This window comes from Saccopteryx leptura, chromosome 1 (genome assembly GCF_036850995.1).
Source record: "Saccopteryx leptura isolate mSacLep1 chromosome 1, mSacLep1_pri_phased_curated, whole genome shotgun sequence".
NCBI lineage: Eukaryota > Metazoa > Chordata > Mammalia > Chiroptera > Emballonuridae > Saccopteryx > Saccopteryx leptura.
The window spans coordinates 199,349,089-199,362,643 of record NC_089503.1 but is presented as its reverse complement, the minus strand read 5'-3'; the positions used below and the strand labels follow the sequence as shown (position 1 = coordinate 199,362,643).

Here is a 13,555-nt window from a genome sequence, read left to right as displayed (position 1 = left end):
ACTGGTTCGACTCATCGGCCCCAGGCACTGAGGATGGCTCCATGGAGCCTCCACCTCAGGCGCTAAAAATAGCTCGGTTGAGAGCATGGCCCCAGATGGGCAGAGCATCGGCCCCAGTCGGGGGTTGCCAGATGGGTCCCAGTCAAGGTACATGCAGGAGTCTGTCTCTCTATCTCCCCTCCTCTCATTTGGAAAAGAAGAAGAAGAAAAAAAGAAAAATAGAATTTTAAGTCAGTCTCTGTCTCACTGAATAAAAGATGCGCAACATTTTCATCCCATGTGGCAAAGTTCTGCTAATCAAAGATCCAGTTTCCAAAGACGCAAGCATTCGAAAGTGGGGCCAATTTGTTTCCTGTAAGCAGAATTAAAAAAAAAAAATACCCTACCTTTTATGGTTAAATTTTCAAGTCCACATTCAAACATTATCCAGCCCCATTTTTCCTGGCTGGGACCTATTCGAGTCATGTCTGGAAGGGCTTGTTGATCAGTCTCATCCACAAAAGTGAACTCGTCCAACTCCTCCAGAGTAAACAAGACTTTGGACTTCTCAAAGGGAATGGCTGTGATGGCACAGGTACCGATATCTATTACCCAAAGAGAACAAATCCACCCCTTGTAAAGACAGAGGTTTGATTTTTTTTTTTTAAAGAACGAATAGTGTAATCATTTGGCACAGTGGTTGTGTTCAAAAGATATCTTAGTCTGTCCAAAAAAATAAACAAATTAACAAAGTGACTTTGAAAATAATGCTGCCTAATGTTATACCAATTACCAGAATCATGTTGAAGGGGGATAAAAGATTCCATAATTAACAAATAATTGCCCAAAGACAGGATAGATTCATTGCTGAAGTATTACAGGATACTCTAAAAATCTAAAGTTAAAAAGCTCCTGAGGCCTGACCTGTGGTGGCGCAGTGGATAAAGCATTGACCTGGAAATGCAGAGGTCGCCGGTTCAAAACCCTGGGCTTGCCTGGTCAAGGCACATATGGGAGTTGATGCTTCCAGCTCCTCCCCCCTTCTCTCTGTCTCTTCTCTCTCTCTCTCTCTCTGTCTCTCCCTCTCCTCTCTAAAATGAATAAAAAAAAAAAAAAAAAAAAAAAAAGCTCCTGAATAATTCAGCTTCATGGTAAACTATTTTAAAATAATTTCTCATCACTTTATAAAAGAAAAAACTATTCTAATTACCTTGCCTTAGGGAAAACATTATTTTCCAAAAAACAAATAAGAGCTCTTACTAAAAGATTGCTTTATGCTAACACAGTCTATTTAACTATAATTCATCATGGACATTGCCATATTCCATCACTTACAATATGCAATATGGAAATTAACATCCCAAGTTCCTGGCATTTTTTTTCTTACTTTTTACCTCATGTCTTAAAATTTCTCTGATTACAGCTAATGAATATAGAAAAGCAGGGGGAAAAAAAAGAAGATAAAAAAATCCAGAGACAATTGGTTTACATTTGAAGTAAGTTTCCTTTTAGCCCTTTAGAGATTTTACAAACTCAGCTTTTAAGGTTCCCAATTTTCATGCAACAGTAACCATGACAATTTCCTCAGGTTATTAAAATTTTTCCCAAGGTATTATTTTAATAGCTATATAATATTCCATCCTAAAACTACTATACTTTGCATTTATAATTAGAAATGAGAGTTAATATTCACCTATATTTTTTCTGTAGTTTTCTCATTATTTAATTATTTTACATTTATCTAATTCCATAAACTTATTCTGAAATATGGTATAAGGTGAGGATTTAAGTTCGATTTTATTTAAATCTTTAGATTAGGTAATATAGTCATGTAAAGTCCCAAAGAATACAAAAGGGTATATAATGAAAGCCCCTAGCCATACACTTCCCTCCCTATAGGTGACAAATGTCATTAGATTACTGAGTAACCTTTCACAGCAATCTTATATACATATAAGCAAAGACATATACATTTTTTCTCTACAGTTCTATACAACGATCTCCTTAAAATTTCTTTTGAGAGTTTTGTCTTTGATGAGTTTTATCCAGATAATGTGCCTTTCAAAATTATATTTAGTTACTGCTGATGCTCTGTACCACACCCACATGCACACTGGTTCCCAGTGCAAACTACAGAGCTGAGGGAAGTATTTTACACTCAAGGTGCAGTCTTCTGCAACAGGGCTAAGACTGCAGAGCTCGGGGAGTCGTGAATAAGCTCTTCATCTGAAATCCTCAGGTCAAATGCTTTGGCCTCAAACACAAGGATGGCGGAGCAGCCTTGAGAAAGCCTCACACAGACCCAGAACGCAGATGGCACTTGTACAACCTGCAGAGGCCCAACATGACAGTGAGCAAGTGCAAGGAAATGACTCGTTCATTCAGCACTGGTCACCTGTCCCACACGAAGATTTCAGCCTGGCAATCATCTTAGGTGAGACTAGAAACTCTTGTTTTCTGGACTGAATGTCTGACAATCTGAGATCACTTAAGGCTCTAAATGAGCAGAGGCATGGAGTTGAGTCAAAAATACTTCCTGGTAGGTGACGTGTCTGGTTCTATCTCTTCCCGCACCAGGGACTTGAAGAGGTACAACCGTGGCTACCACTCCTGCTGCTGCTGTGTTTTACACACCTGACTCTCTACTTTGGGAATTATAATTGATAATTTTTAACAAAGTTGTGCAAACAGAACGATTTACAAAAGTGAGAAAGGCTATAAAGACCATGTTCTCTCTGTTGTATAATGAGCAGCAGATACCATGAAACAGGCAGGTCTCTCATTTGGGGCCACACCACTTACTTCCCCTACCAGTCTACCTTCCATTCTGCAACCAATGCGAGTAAGGAACAGTGAAATACATACCATGTGTTCAATATATGCAGAAATACTTTTCTCTTTCTTATAAAAGACTCAAATTGTAGCAATATTCAAAGGAAATGTTTCATTTTGCCAAAGTCTTCTTGTATGTATACATGTCAAAGAAAAAACTATTTGTTGTAGAATCCTACCTGTTGTATCGAGACCCCTGAGTTGCCCGTGAACCCGATGAATGTTTAACTTGGCGGCAATCTCTTTGCCTTTCTCTGCTCCGGCGTTCGATCGGAGAGACCCGGATGACTGCGGCTGCATTTTCGTGGCGTGCACATACCTATCGAACTGGGATGTTCGGCCAGGCTCAGTGCTGTTTGATGTCTCTTCAACCACGCCTCTTCATGGAAAAGCAAGCAAGCATGGTGGTTAACATTCAAATGAAAAAAACACAAAAAACATAGTTCAGGAAAAACATTTAACAAGTGGTTTAAAAAATTCCACTTCTTTAATTAACCAATGCTAATAATAAATTTGTCAGTATTTACTAAAAAATAGAACATATAAAAACTTTCAAATACCTCCAGTGAGATTTGAAATTCCAATACCAGTTTTGAGTTTTAACATTAGGACTTTCAGAACTGTAGTAAGAAAATGACTAAGCCTTGCTTTTCCGTATGACAAGATAATCATGACTCAAATGAATGAACTCTTTCTTACCTGTTCATACGAACTTGTGTGGCAATTCTGTCGAAGCACAGTGCGACCAGGGACACGTGAGTCACACTTCTGCTGAGAGCTGTGCTTGGAGACTCTTCCACTGATGCTTGCAACAAACACAAGTTCACCTAACATGGAAAATGGCATAAAAGTAGAGCTGAAAAGTGAAAATGATCAAACAGAAGATATACAAAAAATGAAAAAACTGTCAGGAATAGCATATATATGTATCGGAGGTTATGAAGTCTTATACATAAAGACTCTCACAAAATAATTGTAACTGAATTTTTACTGGATAAATGTGAATTATTTCAGTATATCTTACCCAATATTCTACTTAAAGTAAACTTATTTACATTACATTGATTCTTACACTAGATCGCTGAGGAAAATGAATACAAAGGACAAAATCACCGCAATGTTCTCCTCCTTCAGGATGATTTTTAAACTATTAAGCTGTCACCTTCGGTATGCTGACATTCGCCTGGAGACCTTTAATCATCACGTTGTCTTGCTTCACCAGATTCGTCTGTGCCAGTCCCTGGTTGGTCGTTCCTAGAGTAGGGGGCTCAGTTTTTGCTGCTCTAACATCTTGTTTGGAAGATAACTAGAAGAGAGCGGAAGCAGCATTATTACACAGACAACCCATCACTTCACACAGTCCACCACAGCGCCCTGCGGTCCCTCTGCTCCTCCATGCCCGGGTGCCCCTGCTGTCCACGACCACCCTTGTCTTAGAGCCCAAACCTTATGAAACAGACAGGCAGCTTTGGGGTGGAGAGAAATGATACACAGTGAAGTGGAACCAGCCTACAGAGAAACAGAAAAATGGTGATCATAACAATAACAGGTATTCTTTAAGGATCACCAACTTCTATTTGCTGGAGGGCAGATTTGGTGCTCCTCTACCCTAACTACCAATATACCAGGAACAACTGGGTCACTAAGAACAATCAGCCTCACTCTCACTTCACCTCTGGTCCCCCCCACCAGGACCCGGATCAGCTGGAAAGTGCAGAGGCGCCATGGCAGCACCCGGATGAGACGGCTGCGACAGGGCTGTGCGGCTCGGACCGTGGTACAGGGAGAGAGTCACACACCACAGCGCAGTGACTTGACACAGTGAAGTGACAAAAACAATCTAAAAAATACTGAGACACATTGTCTGATCATGGAGGAAAGCCGACACAGCACACAGCTTTGCGTTCTCCAGAGACAAGTGTGCCGTCCTACAGAACGCTTCCTCACTTAGGACCAGAGCTCTCCCGGGAAGGACGGGAATTAAGCTACTTCTGAACCAGAGGAAAAAGGACAGCTACATGTTAATAAAGATTGGACTACCATTCAATCCATAGCACGGTTCTGTAGGCCCTCTCTTATGGAGCCAAGGAGGCCATAAAGGATATTTAGAATGCCTATGTGTTCCAATTTAAATGACCAGTACAATTTTAGTGTGCTCCATTGTTTCAAGTTTGAAAATCATGTACACATGGAGCTACTCAGTGTGCCACACTCTCCGGTATGATGAGTCCTCACGTTTTCTGAGAAGGTGGTCTTGCTGTTCTGGACAGCTTCCCTGAGGACCTTGGCATGGAGGTCATCCACGATGGCGGCTGGGTGCCTGGTGCTTGTGTAGTGCGCCATCGCCTCGATGTACCTGTGGCAGAGACACGGCAGGTGAACACTTCAGCAGAACTGTTCCATTACATTCCCGTCCAGACTCAATTCATGTCAGTTTGTCCCCCTAGATAAGCTACAGGCTTCCTGAAGGACAGAGACCTATTATTCTCCTCATCCCTCCAGGAACTGGATGGTAGTAAGAGTATCAGACACAGTAATTAGTTACTGGGTGTTGGATCATTTTATGCTCATCAGCCCAAAAGCAAAAACAATGAAAACTATAATATAATTCTAATAACATTGCAATATAATTATTTGGGCTGAAAAAATAACAAATGATAAACTAAGTGAAACACAGACCTTTCAAAATGTATCTTCCTTTTTCTTCAATCAGCCATCATCCACATTCTTACTTATGATCCTGTATCATACACGCTGTCATATAACATACAGTTATCATTTTATAAAATAAGAGCTAGAGTTTTAGACAGAATCAATACCTGTCTAATGCTTCAGCCACCAGGGGAGTCAGAACAACGTCGATGGCCCCTCTGACCTCCACAATGGCTGTTGTCCTGGTCTGGGAGACCGGCTGGTCCAGGGTCCACTCCTCCGTGACTGTTTCGTCATCTGTGGTTTCAGCGGCTCTCTTTTCCAGAGGAGTATATGGTGTTCTGTACAATGAAGCAAGCCAAGTATATGTACAAAGACCATGAAAAAGAACAGAAGTCGGAGTTTCCTTATAATGCATGAGCACTTAAACCTACATTTATTTCAACTGAAAGTTTGGATTGACATTTAATGTCCCAAATACTTTTCAAAGACAGGACAATGGAGGTACTAAAGTACAAACTGACCAAAGATGCTTAATGTATCAAATGAAAAAAAAAATTGTGATATTTACTTGACAGAACTTCTTCGAAATATGAAAACTACTATTTCTGAATTCTTGTTAGCTCCCAGTCTTGATATGCCAAGTTCAGCTTGCATAGTAGGCTAAAAGAAATGTCACTGACTGCTTACAAATATTGGCAAAACCATGACAGACAGTTGAATTATTTGGGGTAATTTATATATAAAGTAAATTCTACAGTCAAATGGTTAGTTCATTCTTTATAGTCAAATACAGAGTCACAATCAGGGGGAGGTGGTGGAGGGTAGAGGAGGGATGGATCGTGATGAAGGAAGACTTAGTTTGAAGGGTGGTAAACACACAATACAGACTACAGAGATGTGTTGTAGAATGGTGCTCCAAAAACCTGTATAATTTGTTAACCTGTATCACCCCAATAAATTCAATGTAAAAAAAGACACACTTTAAAAGTATGTAATGTTTACTTACTTCAAGGTTGATCCTGAAAGCTGCAGTCCTCTGTCGAGTAAAGAATTAGCTGTGAGCCCCTGCTTGATAACCTAGAATAGTAAAAGATATTGATAGTCTAGAATATTAACATTAATTATTCTATAATATTATGCAGAATAATAATTAATTATTCTCTAACATTAATCATTCTCTATTATTTGTGACTATCTGGATTATCTTGTTCATTAATTTTGACAGGCATAAATATTTGGCAAATTGAGAAAAATCACAAAAAGTATTTGGCAGTCTCATTTTCAGTATATTCAGACAAAAGCCAGGGCAGGGCTGCAAGCACTCGGCAGTAAGTAAAAGCTGAAAGCAAGACTTTCAAAAGTCCTTTTTCCCGAGTTGCTTTTAAATGCAGCTTTGAAGCTAATTTTAGTCTTTTCCTAGCATAGTCAACTTTCAAGTGGAAAGAACCTAAGGAAACATTACACTACAAAAAAAACACACCATATTTTATATCCGTAAAAGATAAATAATACAAGTAACGTACTTGAACTACCAAACTTAATGCTTTTAGATGTTAGCCAGTACTTAAGAGTTAATGGAAAAAAATAACTTTCTTACTTCCTATGTTCTATTTTTAAAGTGATCTAAAGATATGAATTCCGTGACTTAGTTTCTCCAGACATTTGACTGCCAATCAAACCGGTTAACAAAATTATACAAGTTTTTGGAGCACTGAATTAATCCTGAATTAATTCTAACTTGTCAGGTAGTATTCGGCACAAGTACCATTCAATTTTATACTGGAAATTTCATATACCACACTATTTTCACATGGATTACAGAGAACATTTTGGAATCTTAGCATGAGCAATTTATCTCAGGCAAGAAGAGAAACAGGCATAAGCTTAAAACCAAAACTTTTTAAACTATTAGCCCTAATGTTTGCATTTCCTTCCATCTATATTGTTCACATATACATAAACCTACACATCTGTAAGAATATTCAACTCCATTTATCCAGTCTCCATCATTACGGAAGCCCATGCCCCTGTCATCTCTTGCAGACTGCTGCCACAGCCTCCTAAGTGGTCACCCCATTTCCTTTCTTGCTAAAGGACAACCCCACTTAGTAGCCAAAGTACGCGGGATGACATGACTTCCTTAAAGCTCTGGAGAGTTTCCCAGCGACATTACAATAAGCCCCTCTCTATGGCTAGCTGCGCTCCCCCCTGGTTCACATCTCCAGCTCAGCAGGAGCAGGTCTCTGCCAACTCACCACGTTTCCTGCTCACTGAGCAGTTCAGCAAGGCAATGCCTGTGCCCTGAACACCGCAGTCCTAGGCCTTCCCGTCCTCAACTCTTCCTCATCCTTTAAGTTTCAATTTAAATACTACCTTGTCGATACCATCTGTTATTCTTCATCCCTGTCTCCTTTGATTATCTTCATAAGACTTAAATTTGTAATCACAGAATCCTCTATTTATCTATGAATTGTCTGTTCCCACCCCTTAAACCATGTGCTCATGGCCACTCCCCTCACAAAGGCACATAAATGTGGGGCACAGAGTGGTACACAACATAGAAATTCAGAAGGAACACATTCATACATTTAAGTAAGTGTGTATGTCTATGTCACCAGTTCCATAATTTTGGGCTTTAAAATAACTATTTCTCTTATAAATGTACAATTTTATAAAAGTACTTTTTATACTGGCTACATTTATTTTGGCTTATTTTTAGCTTTCCTTTAAGAAGCCATCAAGAATAGATTACAGAGGAGGCCAAGTTGTAAGACCTCAGACATCCAGTGAGGGGACTGGGTGAGCACAGAAGCAGTCAGGAATTAAAAGCAGTTTCAAAATTTATTTTTAAGACATAGAAAATATGGCTCCACAGAGATTTGATCCTCATCTTTAGAATAGCATGTAGAGCCCATTACATTAATTAACATGATGACTACAACTACCCCTCAATTTGATACGCTAACCTTTGTAATTCTCATCAATAACCCTGAGATCTCCTGTTGCACAGGAAGCCCTAACTTCAGAAAATCTGTCTTCCAGAAAGTAGCTAAAATGAGAATAATTTTGATAACATCTTCTAAATCTATTTTTCTAAATAAATACATGAGTGGAAACTCCTGATTTGGTTTATACCTTAAAAGTCGGAATACATAGCTGTTCGCACGACGATGAACTCTCTTCACTGTTTGGTGTGTCCAGGTCAAGGGGACGGTGCAGTGAGGACTTGGAGGTCCTTTTGTTGGCTGGGTGCTTCACCGACCAGTTGATCACCTGGAACTGAGTGAGGTAAGTCTGGTAAGAGCCCATCGCTGGTTGCTGAGAAGTCATCTGCTCGCGCTCTACCATTCTCTCGCCTTCCACAACATACAAGTGCTCTGTGACGTCCTCTTCTCCACCCAGTGCAGACACAAACGAGGCCTGGGAAGCATGAGTCCTGAAGGGCAGCGCCCGTGGGTCCTGCGTGCTTTCCCCATGGCCAGTCAGTGGCCCCTCCACACTGTGATATATGGAGCCCCTGCTGTAATCAATCTGCTGGGCTTGCTTTTTCTTCTTCTTTCTGCCGGGATAAGTGCCAGGGCCTTCATCACTACTGATGGGCTCAAATTCCTCAGCGGCAGAGAAGTAGGCTTCGCTGTCAGCCATGGACATGCTGGAGTCCATCGACCGATACTGATGGAATGAGTTCGAGTCTGCCGACGGCGTGTAGGGGAAAGAGCCGAAACTTCTCTGCTTGGGTGAGTCCAGCACGTTCTCATCGCTTCGTGAGACATCGCTGCTGAACTGCACGCCAACGGCAACGGTCTGCTTGTCCCCGTAAAAGGCAGCCGTGAGACTCTTGGTGCTGCCCAGGCGGGTGGAGCACACAGAGGCTTGTCGTTTCAGGGGCGACCGCAGTGGTGACTGCCCTGCCGACATCTCCTGAGTATTGGGAGACATGGGGCTGCTTCCTGAGATTTCTGGAGGAACACTGAAATGGAGAGCAGAGCCCTTAACCTTTATGGGACACCATATAATTTACTCAGAAAATATGCATAAACAGGAGTACTTATAAATCCCTTCAGTGATTCTAATCATTCATTTTACAAATAAATGAACATCTAAAATTTTACAAAAAAAAATAACCCTACAATATAACAAAACCACACAATGTGTTCATATCCCATATAGTTCCAAAGCAAAAGTGAGGAAGCTTAAAACTTAAAGAAACCCTGAATATAATCTATCTGTAACCCATGAACATGAATGCATCCATCAAGGTTCTTTTTATGTCCTTTACAAGTTTTTCCAAGAAAATGTACCAGGCCCCTTTGATTACCTAAGGGCCCTGAAGTTGAGAAAAAAGAACAGGTAACGCCAATACTGCTAGCTTTGGCAAGTGATGCAGAAGAGCCATTTGCAGAGGCAGAACAAGCTGCCTGTGACAGGCACAAGGTCACACGTCAAGTCCAAGGTCTCCGGGAAACATCCAAATAGACCAAGAAGGTTACCAGGCTTACAGGGACAAAGGTTTTGGCTGCAGTTTAAAGATATTAGCTATAAATCATAATTGAAGTCAAACAGTGACTGAGACTGTTGGAGAAGCAGTGCAGAGAGTGGGAAACGACACAGCGCGGGGAACAGGACACAACATGGAGAACAGGGCACAGCACGGAGAACGGGGCACAGCGCGGAGAACAGAGAACAGGGCACAGAACGGAGAACGGGGCACAGCACGGAGAACAAAGAACAGGGCACAGCATGGAGAACAGGACACAGCACGGAGAACAGAGAACAGGGCACAGCACAAGGAAAAGGACACAGTGCAGAGAATAGAGAACAGGGCACAGCGAGGAGAACAGAGAACAGAGCACAGCACGGAGAACGGGGCACAGCACGGAGAACAAAGAACAGGGCACAGCACGGAGAACGGGACACAGCACGGAGAACAGAGAACAGGGCACAGCATGGAGAACAGGACACAGCACGGAGAACAGAGAACAGGGCACAGCACAAGGAAAAGGACACAGTGCAGAGAATAGAGAACAGGGCACAGCGAGGAGAACAGAGAACAGAGCACAGCACGGAGAACGGGGCACAGCACGGAGAACAAAGAACAGGGCACAGCATGGAGAACAGGACACAGCACGGAGAACAGAGAACAGGGCACAGCACAAGGAAAAGGACACAGTGCAGAGAATAGAGAACAGGGCACAGCGAGGAGAACAGAGAACAGAGCACAGCACGGAGAACGGGGCACAGCGCGGAGAACAAAGAACAGGGCACAGCATGGAGAACGGGGCACAGCACGGAGAACAAAGAACAGGGCACAGCATGGAGAACAGGACACAGCACGGAGAACAGAGAACAGGGCACAGCACAAGGAAAAGGACACAGTGCAGAGAATAGAGAACAGGGCACAGCGAGGAGAACAGAGAACAGGGCACAGCAAGGAGAATGGGGCACAGCGCAAGAAAGAGAACAGGGCACAGCGTGAGGAACAAAGCACAGCACAGAAAACAGGGCACAGCACTGAGAATGGGGCACAGCACAGAGAACGGGACACAGCACGGAGCCTGGGGGACAGCGCCCGACTGTGGACACACAGCCGCTGGGAGGGGAAGGAAAGGGGAGAGGGTTGACAACGGGAGGCCATGGAAACAGCCCCAGAAGGCACAGCCAGGGAGCAGGGGTGGGGTCTGAAATGTGCCATCGGTCAAGAGCAAGGCATGTTTTAAGAAACGGGAACTATATATTATAGGAAGAAGAGGACAAAAGATATTCACCAGTCTTGGATAATGCCTAACAATGGTTCACTCTGAGGGGTCAGATGACAGGAAATCTTTCCTGTCATTATACTCTTCTGTGTTTTTCTAACATCTGGAATGAATATATAATTTCTATAATAAAAAAAACAACAGCAAGTGGACAGTTAAAAGCATGTTCAGGAGAAGAAAAGCTTCCCTCTGGTGGGTGAGTTGAGGAAAGAAGTTCTTCTGGCCACAATTTCAAGCAATTACAACCCCATGGGGCGGGTTCCCACACCACCTGAATACTGACCTCCCTTGGCTGTCCTCCCTCTTTGTCCCGTGAAGGAACTCCTTTGGAAGCACACGGTCCTCAGCCACAGAGGAGGGGCTCTCCTTGTCCCCGGCCAGGAGGGGCTGGGCCGCACTGGAGCTGCTGTTGTCGTCCGAGGACGAGGATGAGCTGTGGCAGCGTAGCGGGACCTGCAGGCTCAGGTGCTGGGCCTTCCTGTCGGCCTCTGTCCCCACGGCCTTGCCTTCCCAGTCCCTCCTCTTCGTGCCGCTCACACCACCTACACCAGCGAACAACACTTGGTCATGTGGTGCAGTCGTTCCATGAGCAACTTAGGAAAAACACGGCAACTCAATTCAACTCCGTTTTTAAGTACAATCATGTTTTAAAAGCGCAGGTATGTAACTTCACAAAGTGGAGTATCCACCTAAGTGTGAACCCAGAGTCCACAGACAGTAAATTGTTTTGACTTTTTACTTGAAAATTTTCAAACTTACAGAAAACTTTCATGACTAGCACAAAGCCACCATGTGTCTTCACTTGAATTACCTATTTTAAACATTTTGCCCCATTTACTCTCTGTATATATAATATACATAATACTTTTCAAACCATCTGAGAGTAATTTTCAGTAATTCCTAAGAACAATATATAACCACTGTGTAGGCATGGACGTAATCAATTTAATATTTGTACAGCACTGCCAGCTAATCCACCACGTGCTCTCCAACTTTCTCAACTGACCCCATGATGTCCTTTAGGCACTCTTGCCCTCCCAGTATAGGATCCAATCTAAGGTCATATATTGTGGCATTTTTGGTTGTCACGTCTTCTTTAATCTGGAGCATGGTCTCAGGCCTGTGATAAGAGCCCTGTGACGTTACAAAATGGGGGGAGGGGGCAGGAGGGACAATTCTAGTTTCTGCTCAGCCGTACACTTGGCTGAATGACTTCATGCACCTTCGTCTGGTGAGGAGTCTCCATTTTTTCACTATAAACAGGGATGATATACAACTCACATGGTACCATGGGGATTCAATGGGAAAATGCCTGTGAAAAGCTTTGAAAACAAAATTACTCAAATATAAGAAAGTAATATTAAAAGGAGGCTCTGAAGTTAAAACTGTACTTAGTCACTTTCTTCCCTATATACATCAAGAAGTTTTGGTGTTGGTTTTATGAGATAATCTGCTCTTACAAGCAAAACTACTGAAACCAAACCTTAAAAATAATTCATATACATCTGACTTAATATTCAGTGAAAACCCACCTGACCAGGGACCTGATGTACAAGCCAGCTCGTTCCACTGAAAGCTCCTTGCACATGGTAAATAACCCCACAAGCTCTTAGAGTGACTCTTCTCACCTGTCTGCTCACAAAAGGCAGTGCTAAACTAATGTTTTTGAATGGACAAAGGAAAAGGCTAAATATTGGTGAAATATCAAGACTTTTCTACATTTCACTTGCTGACAGCATGGCAACTTAAGCAGTAAACATCGCACTTAATTGTAGGAATATACAACTAAAAGGCCCAAAGGAAAATCCATTTCTGAAGTCTTCAGACAAAAGAGACAAGATAAATCTAAATCTAACAGATAATGAATACACCATTCACTGCTCATACCAAATGCATGCGTTTGCAGTTATCTTACAGGCTATCCTACAGACCCCATTTCACTTCTTGACATGTTCAATTTTAGTGATAAGGAGACTATTGTAAAAGGGGGCAATAGTAAAAATATTACTATTGATGGTTTCCCTATTAAAGAAAACTGGTAAAACAACTGTTGCTTTGAAGCATAACTATTCCACAGTGTACTTCTGGAAGTTGGCTTCTACAAAAATAATGACATGGAAGGAAATCTTAGAATAAGCTTGGATGAATAGTGGATGTACTTTTTGCCTTGCGTAAATCTGAAAAACTCACTTCTTATCTGGCTTTAGTTAAATCACCTCCCAAACAAAGGCAGATTATCAAATCCTACCTCAAGACAGCTCAAAAACCTGAGCTGGACAAAGCAACGCAGAACTTCCCCTGGAACAGCACCGGGAGGAAGTAACTGGAGGATG

General features: G+C 42.2%; 1 protein-coding gene across 9 annotated transcripts in view; it reads right to left on the bottom strand.

The window, feature by feature from the left end:
- The window catches only part of BLTP1 (bridge-like lipid transfer protein family member 1), a 148,449-nt gene that overhangs the window by 74,481 nt on the left and 60,413 nt on the right, over positions 1-13,555 (bottom strand). For 8 of the 9 annotated variants that reach the window (XM_066384658.1, XM_066384701.1, XM_066384710.1 and 5 more), the window contains exons 28-36: positions 11,506-11,764; positions 8,602-9,436; positions 6,473-6,543; positions 5,631-5,804; positions 5,047-5,167; positions 3,974-4,117; positions 3,511-3,638; positions 2,991-3,190; positions 387-584 (exon numbers count right to left, since the gene is read on the bottom strand). In XM_066384658.1, the coding sequence (XP_066240755.1) occupies positions 387-584; positions 2,991-3,190; positions 3,511-3,638; positions 3,974-4,117; positions 5,047-5,167; positions 5,631-5,804; positions 6,473-6,543; positions 8,602-9,436; positions 11,506-11,764 (2,130 nt within the window). The remainder of the gene's footprint in view (positions 1-386; positions 585-2,990; positions 3,191-3,510; positions 3,639-3,973; positions 4,118-5,046; positions 5,168-5,630; positions 5,805-6,472; positions 6,544-8,601; positions 9,437-11,505; positions 11,765-13,555) is intronic. The other variant, XM_066384686.1, reaches the window with a different exon arrangement.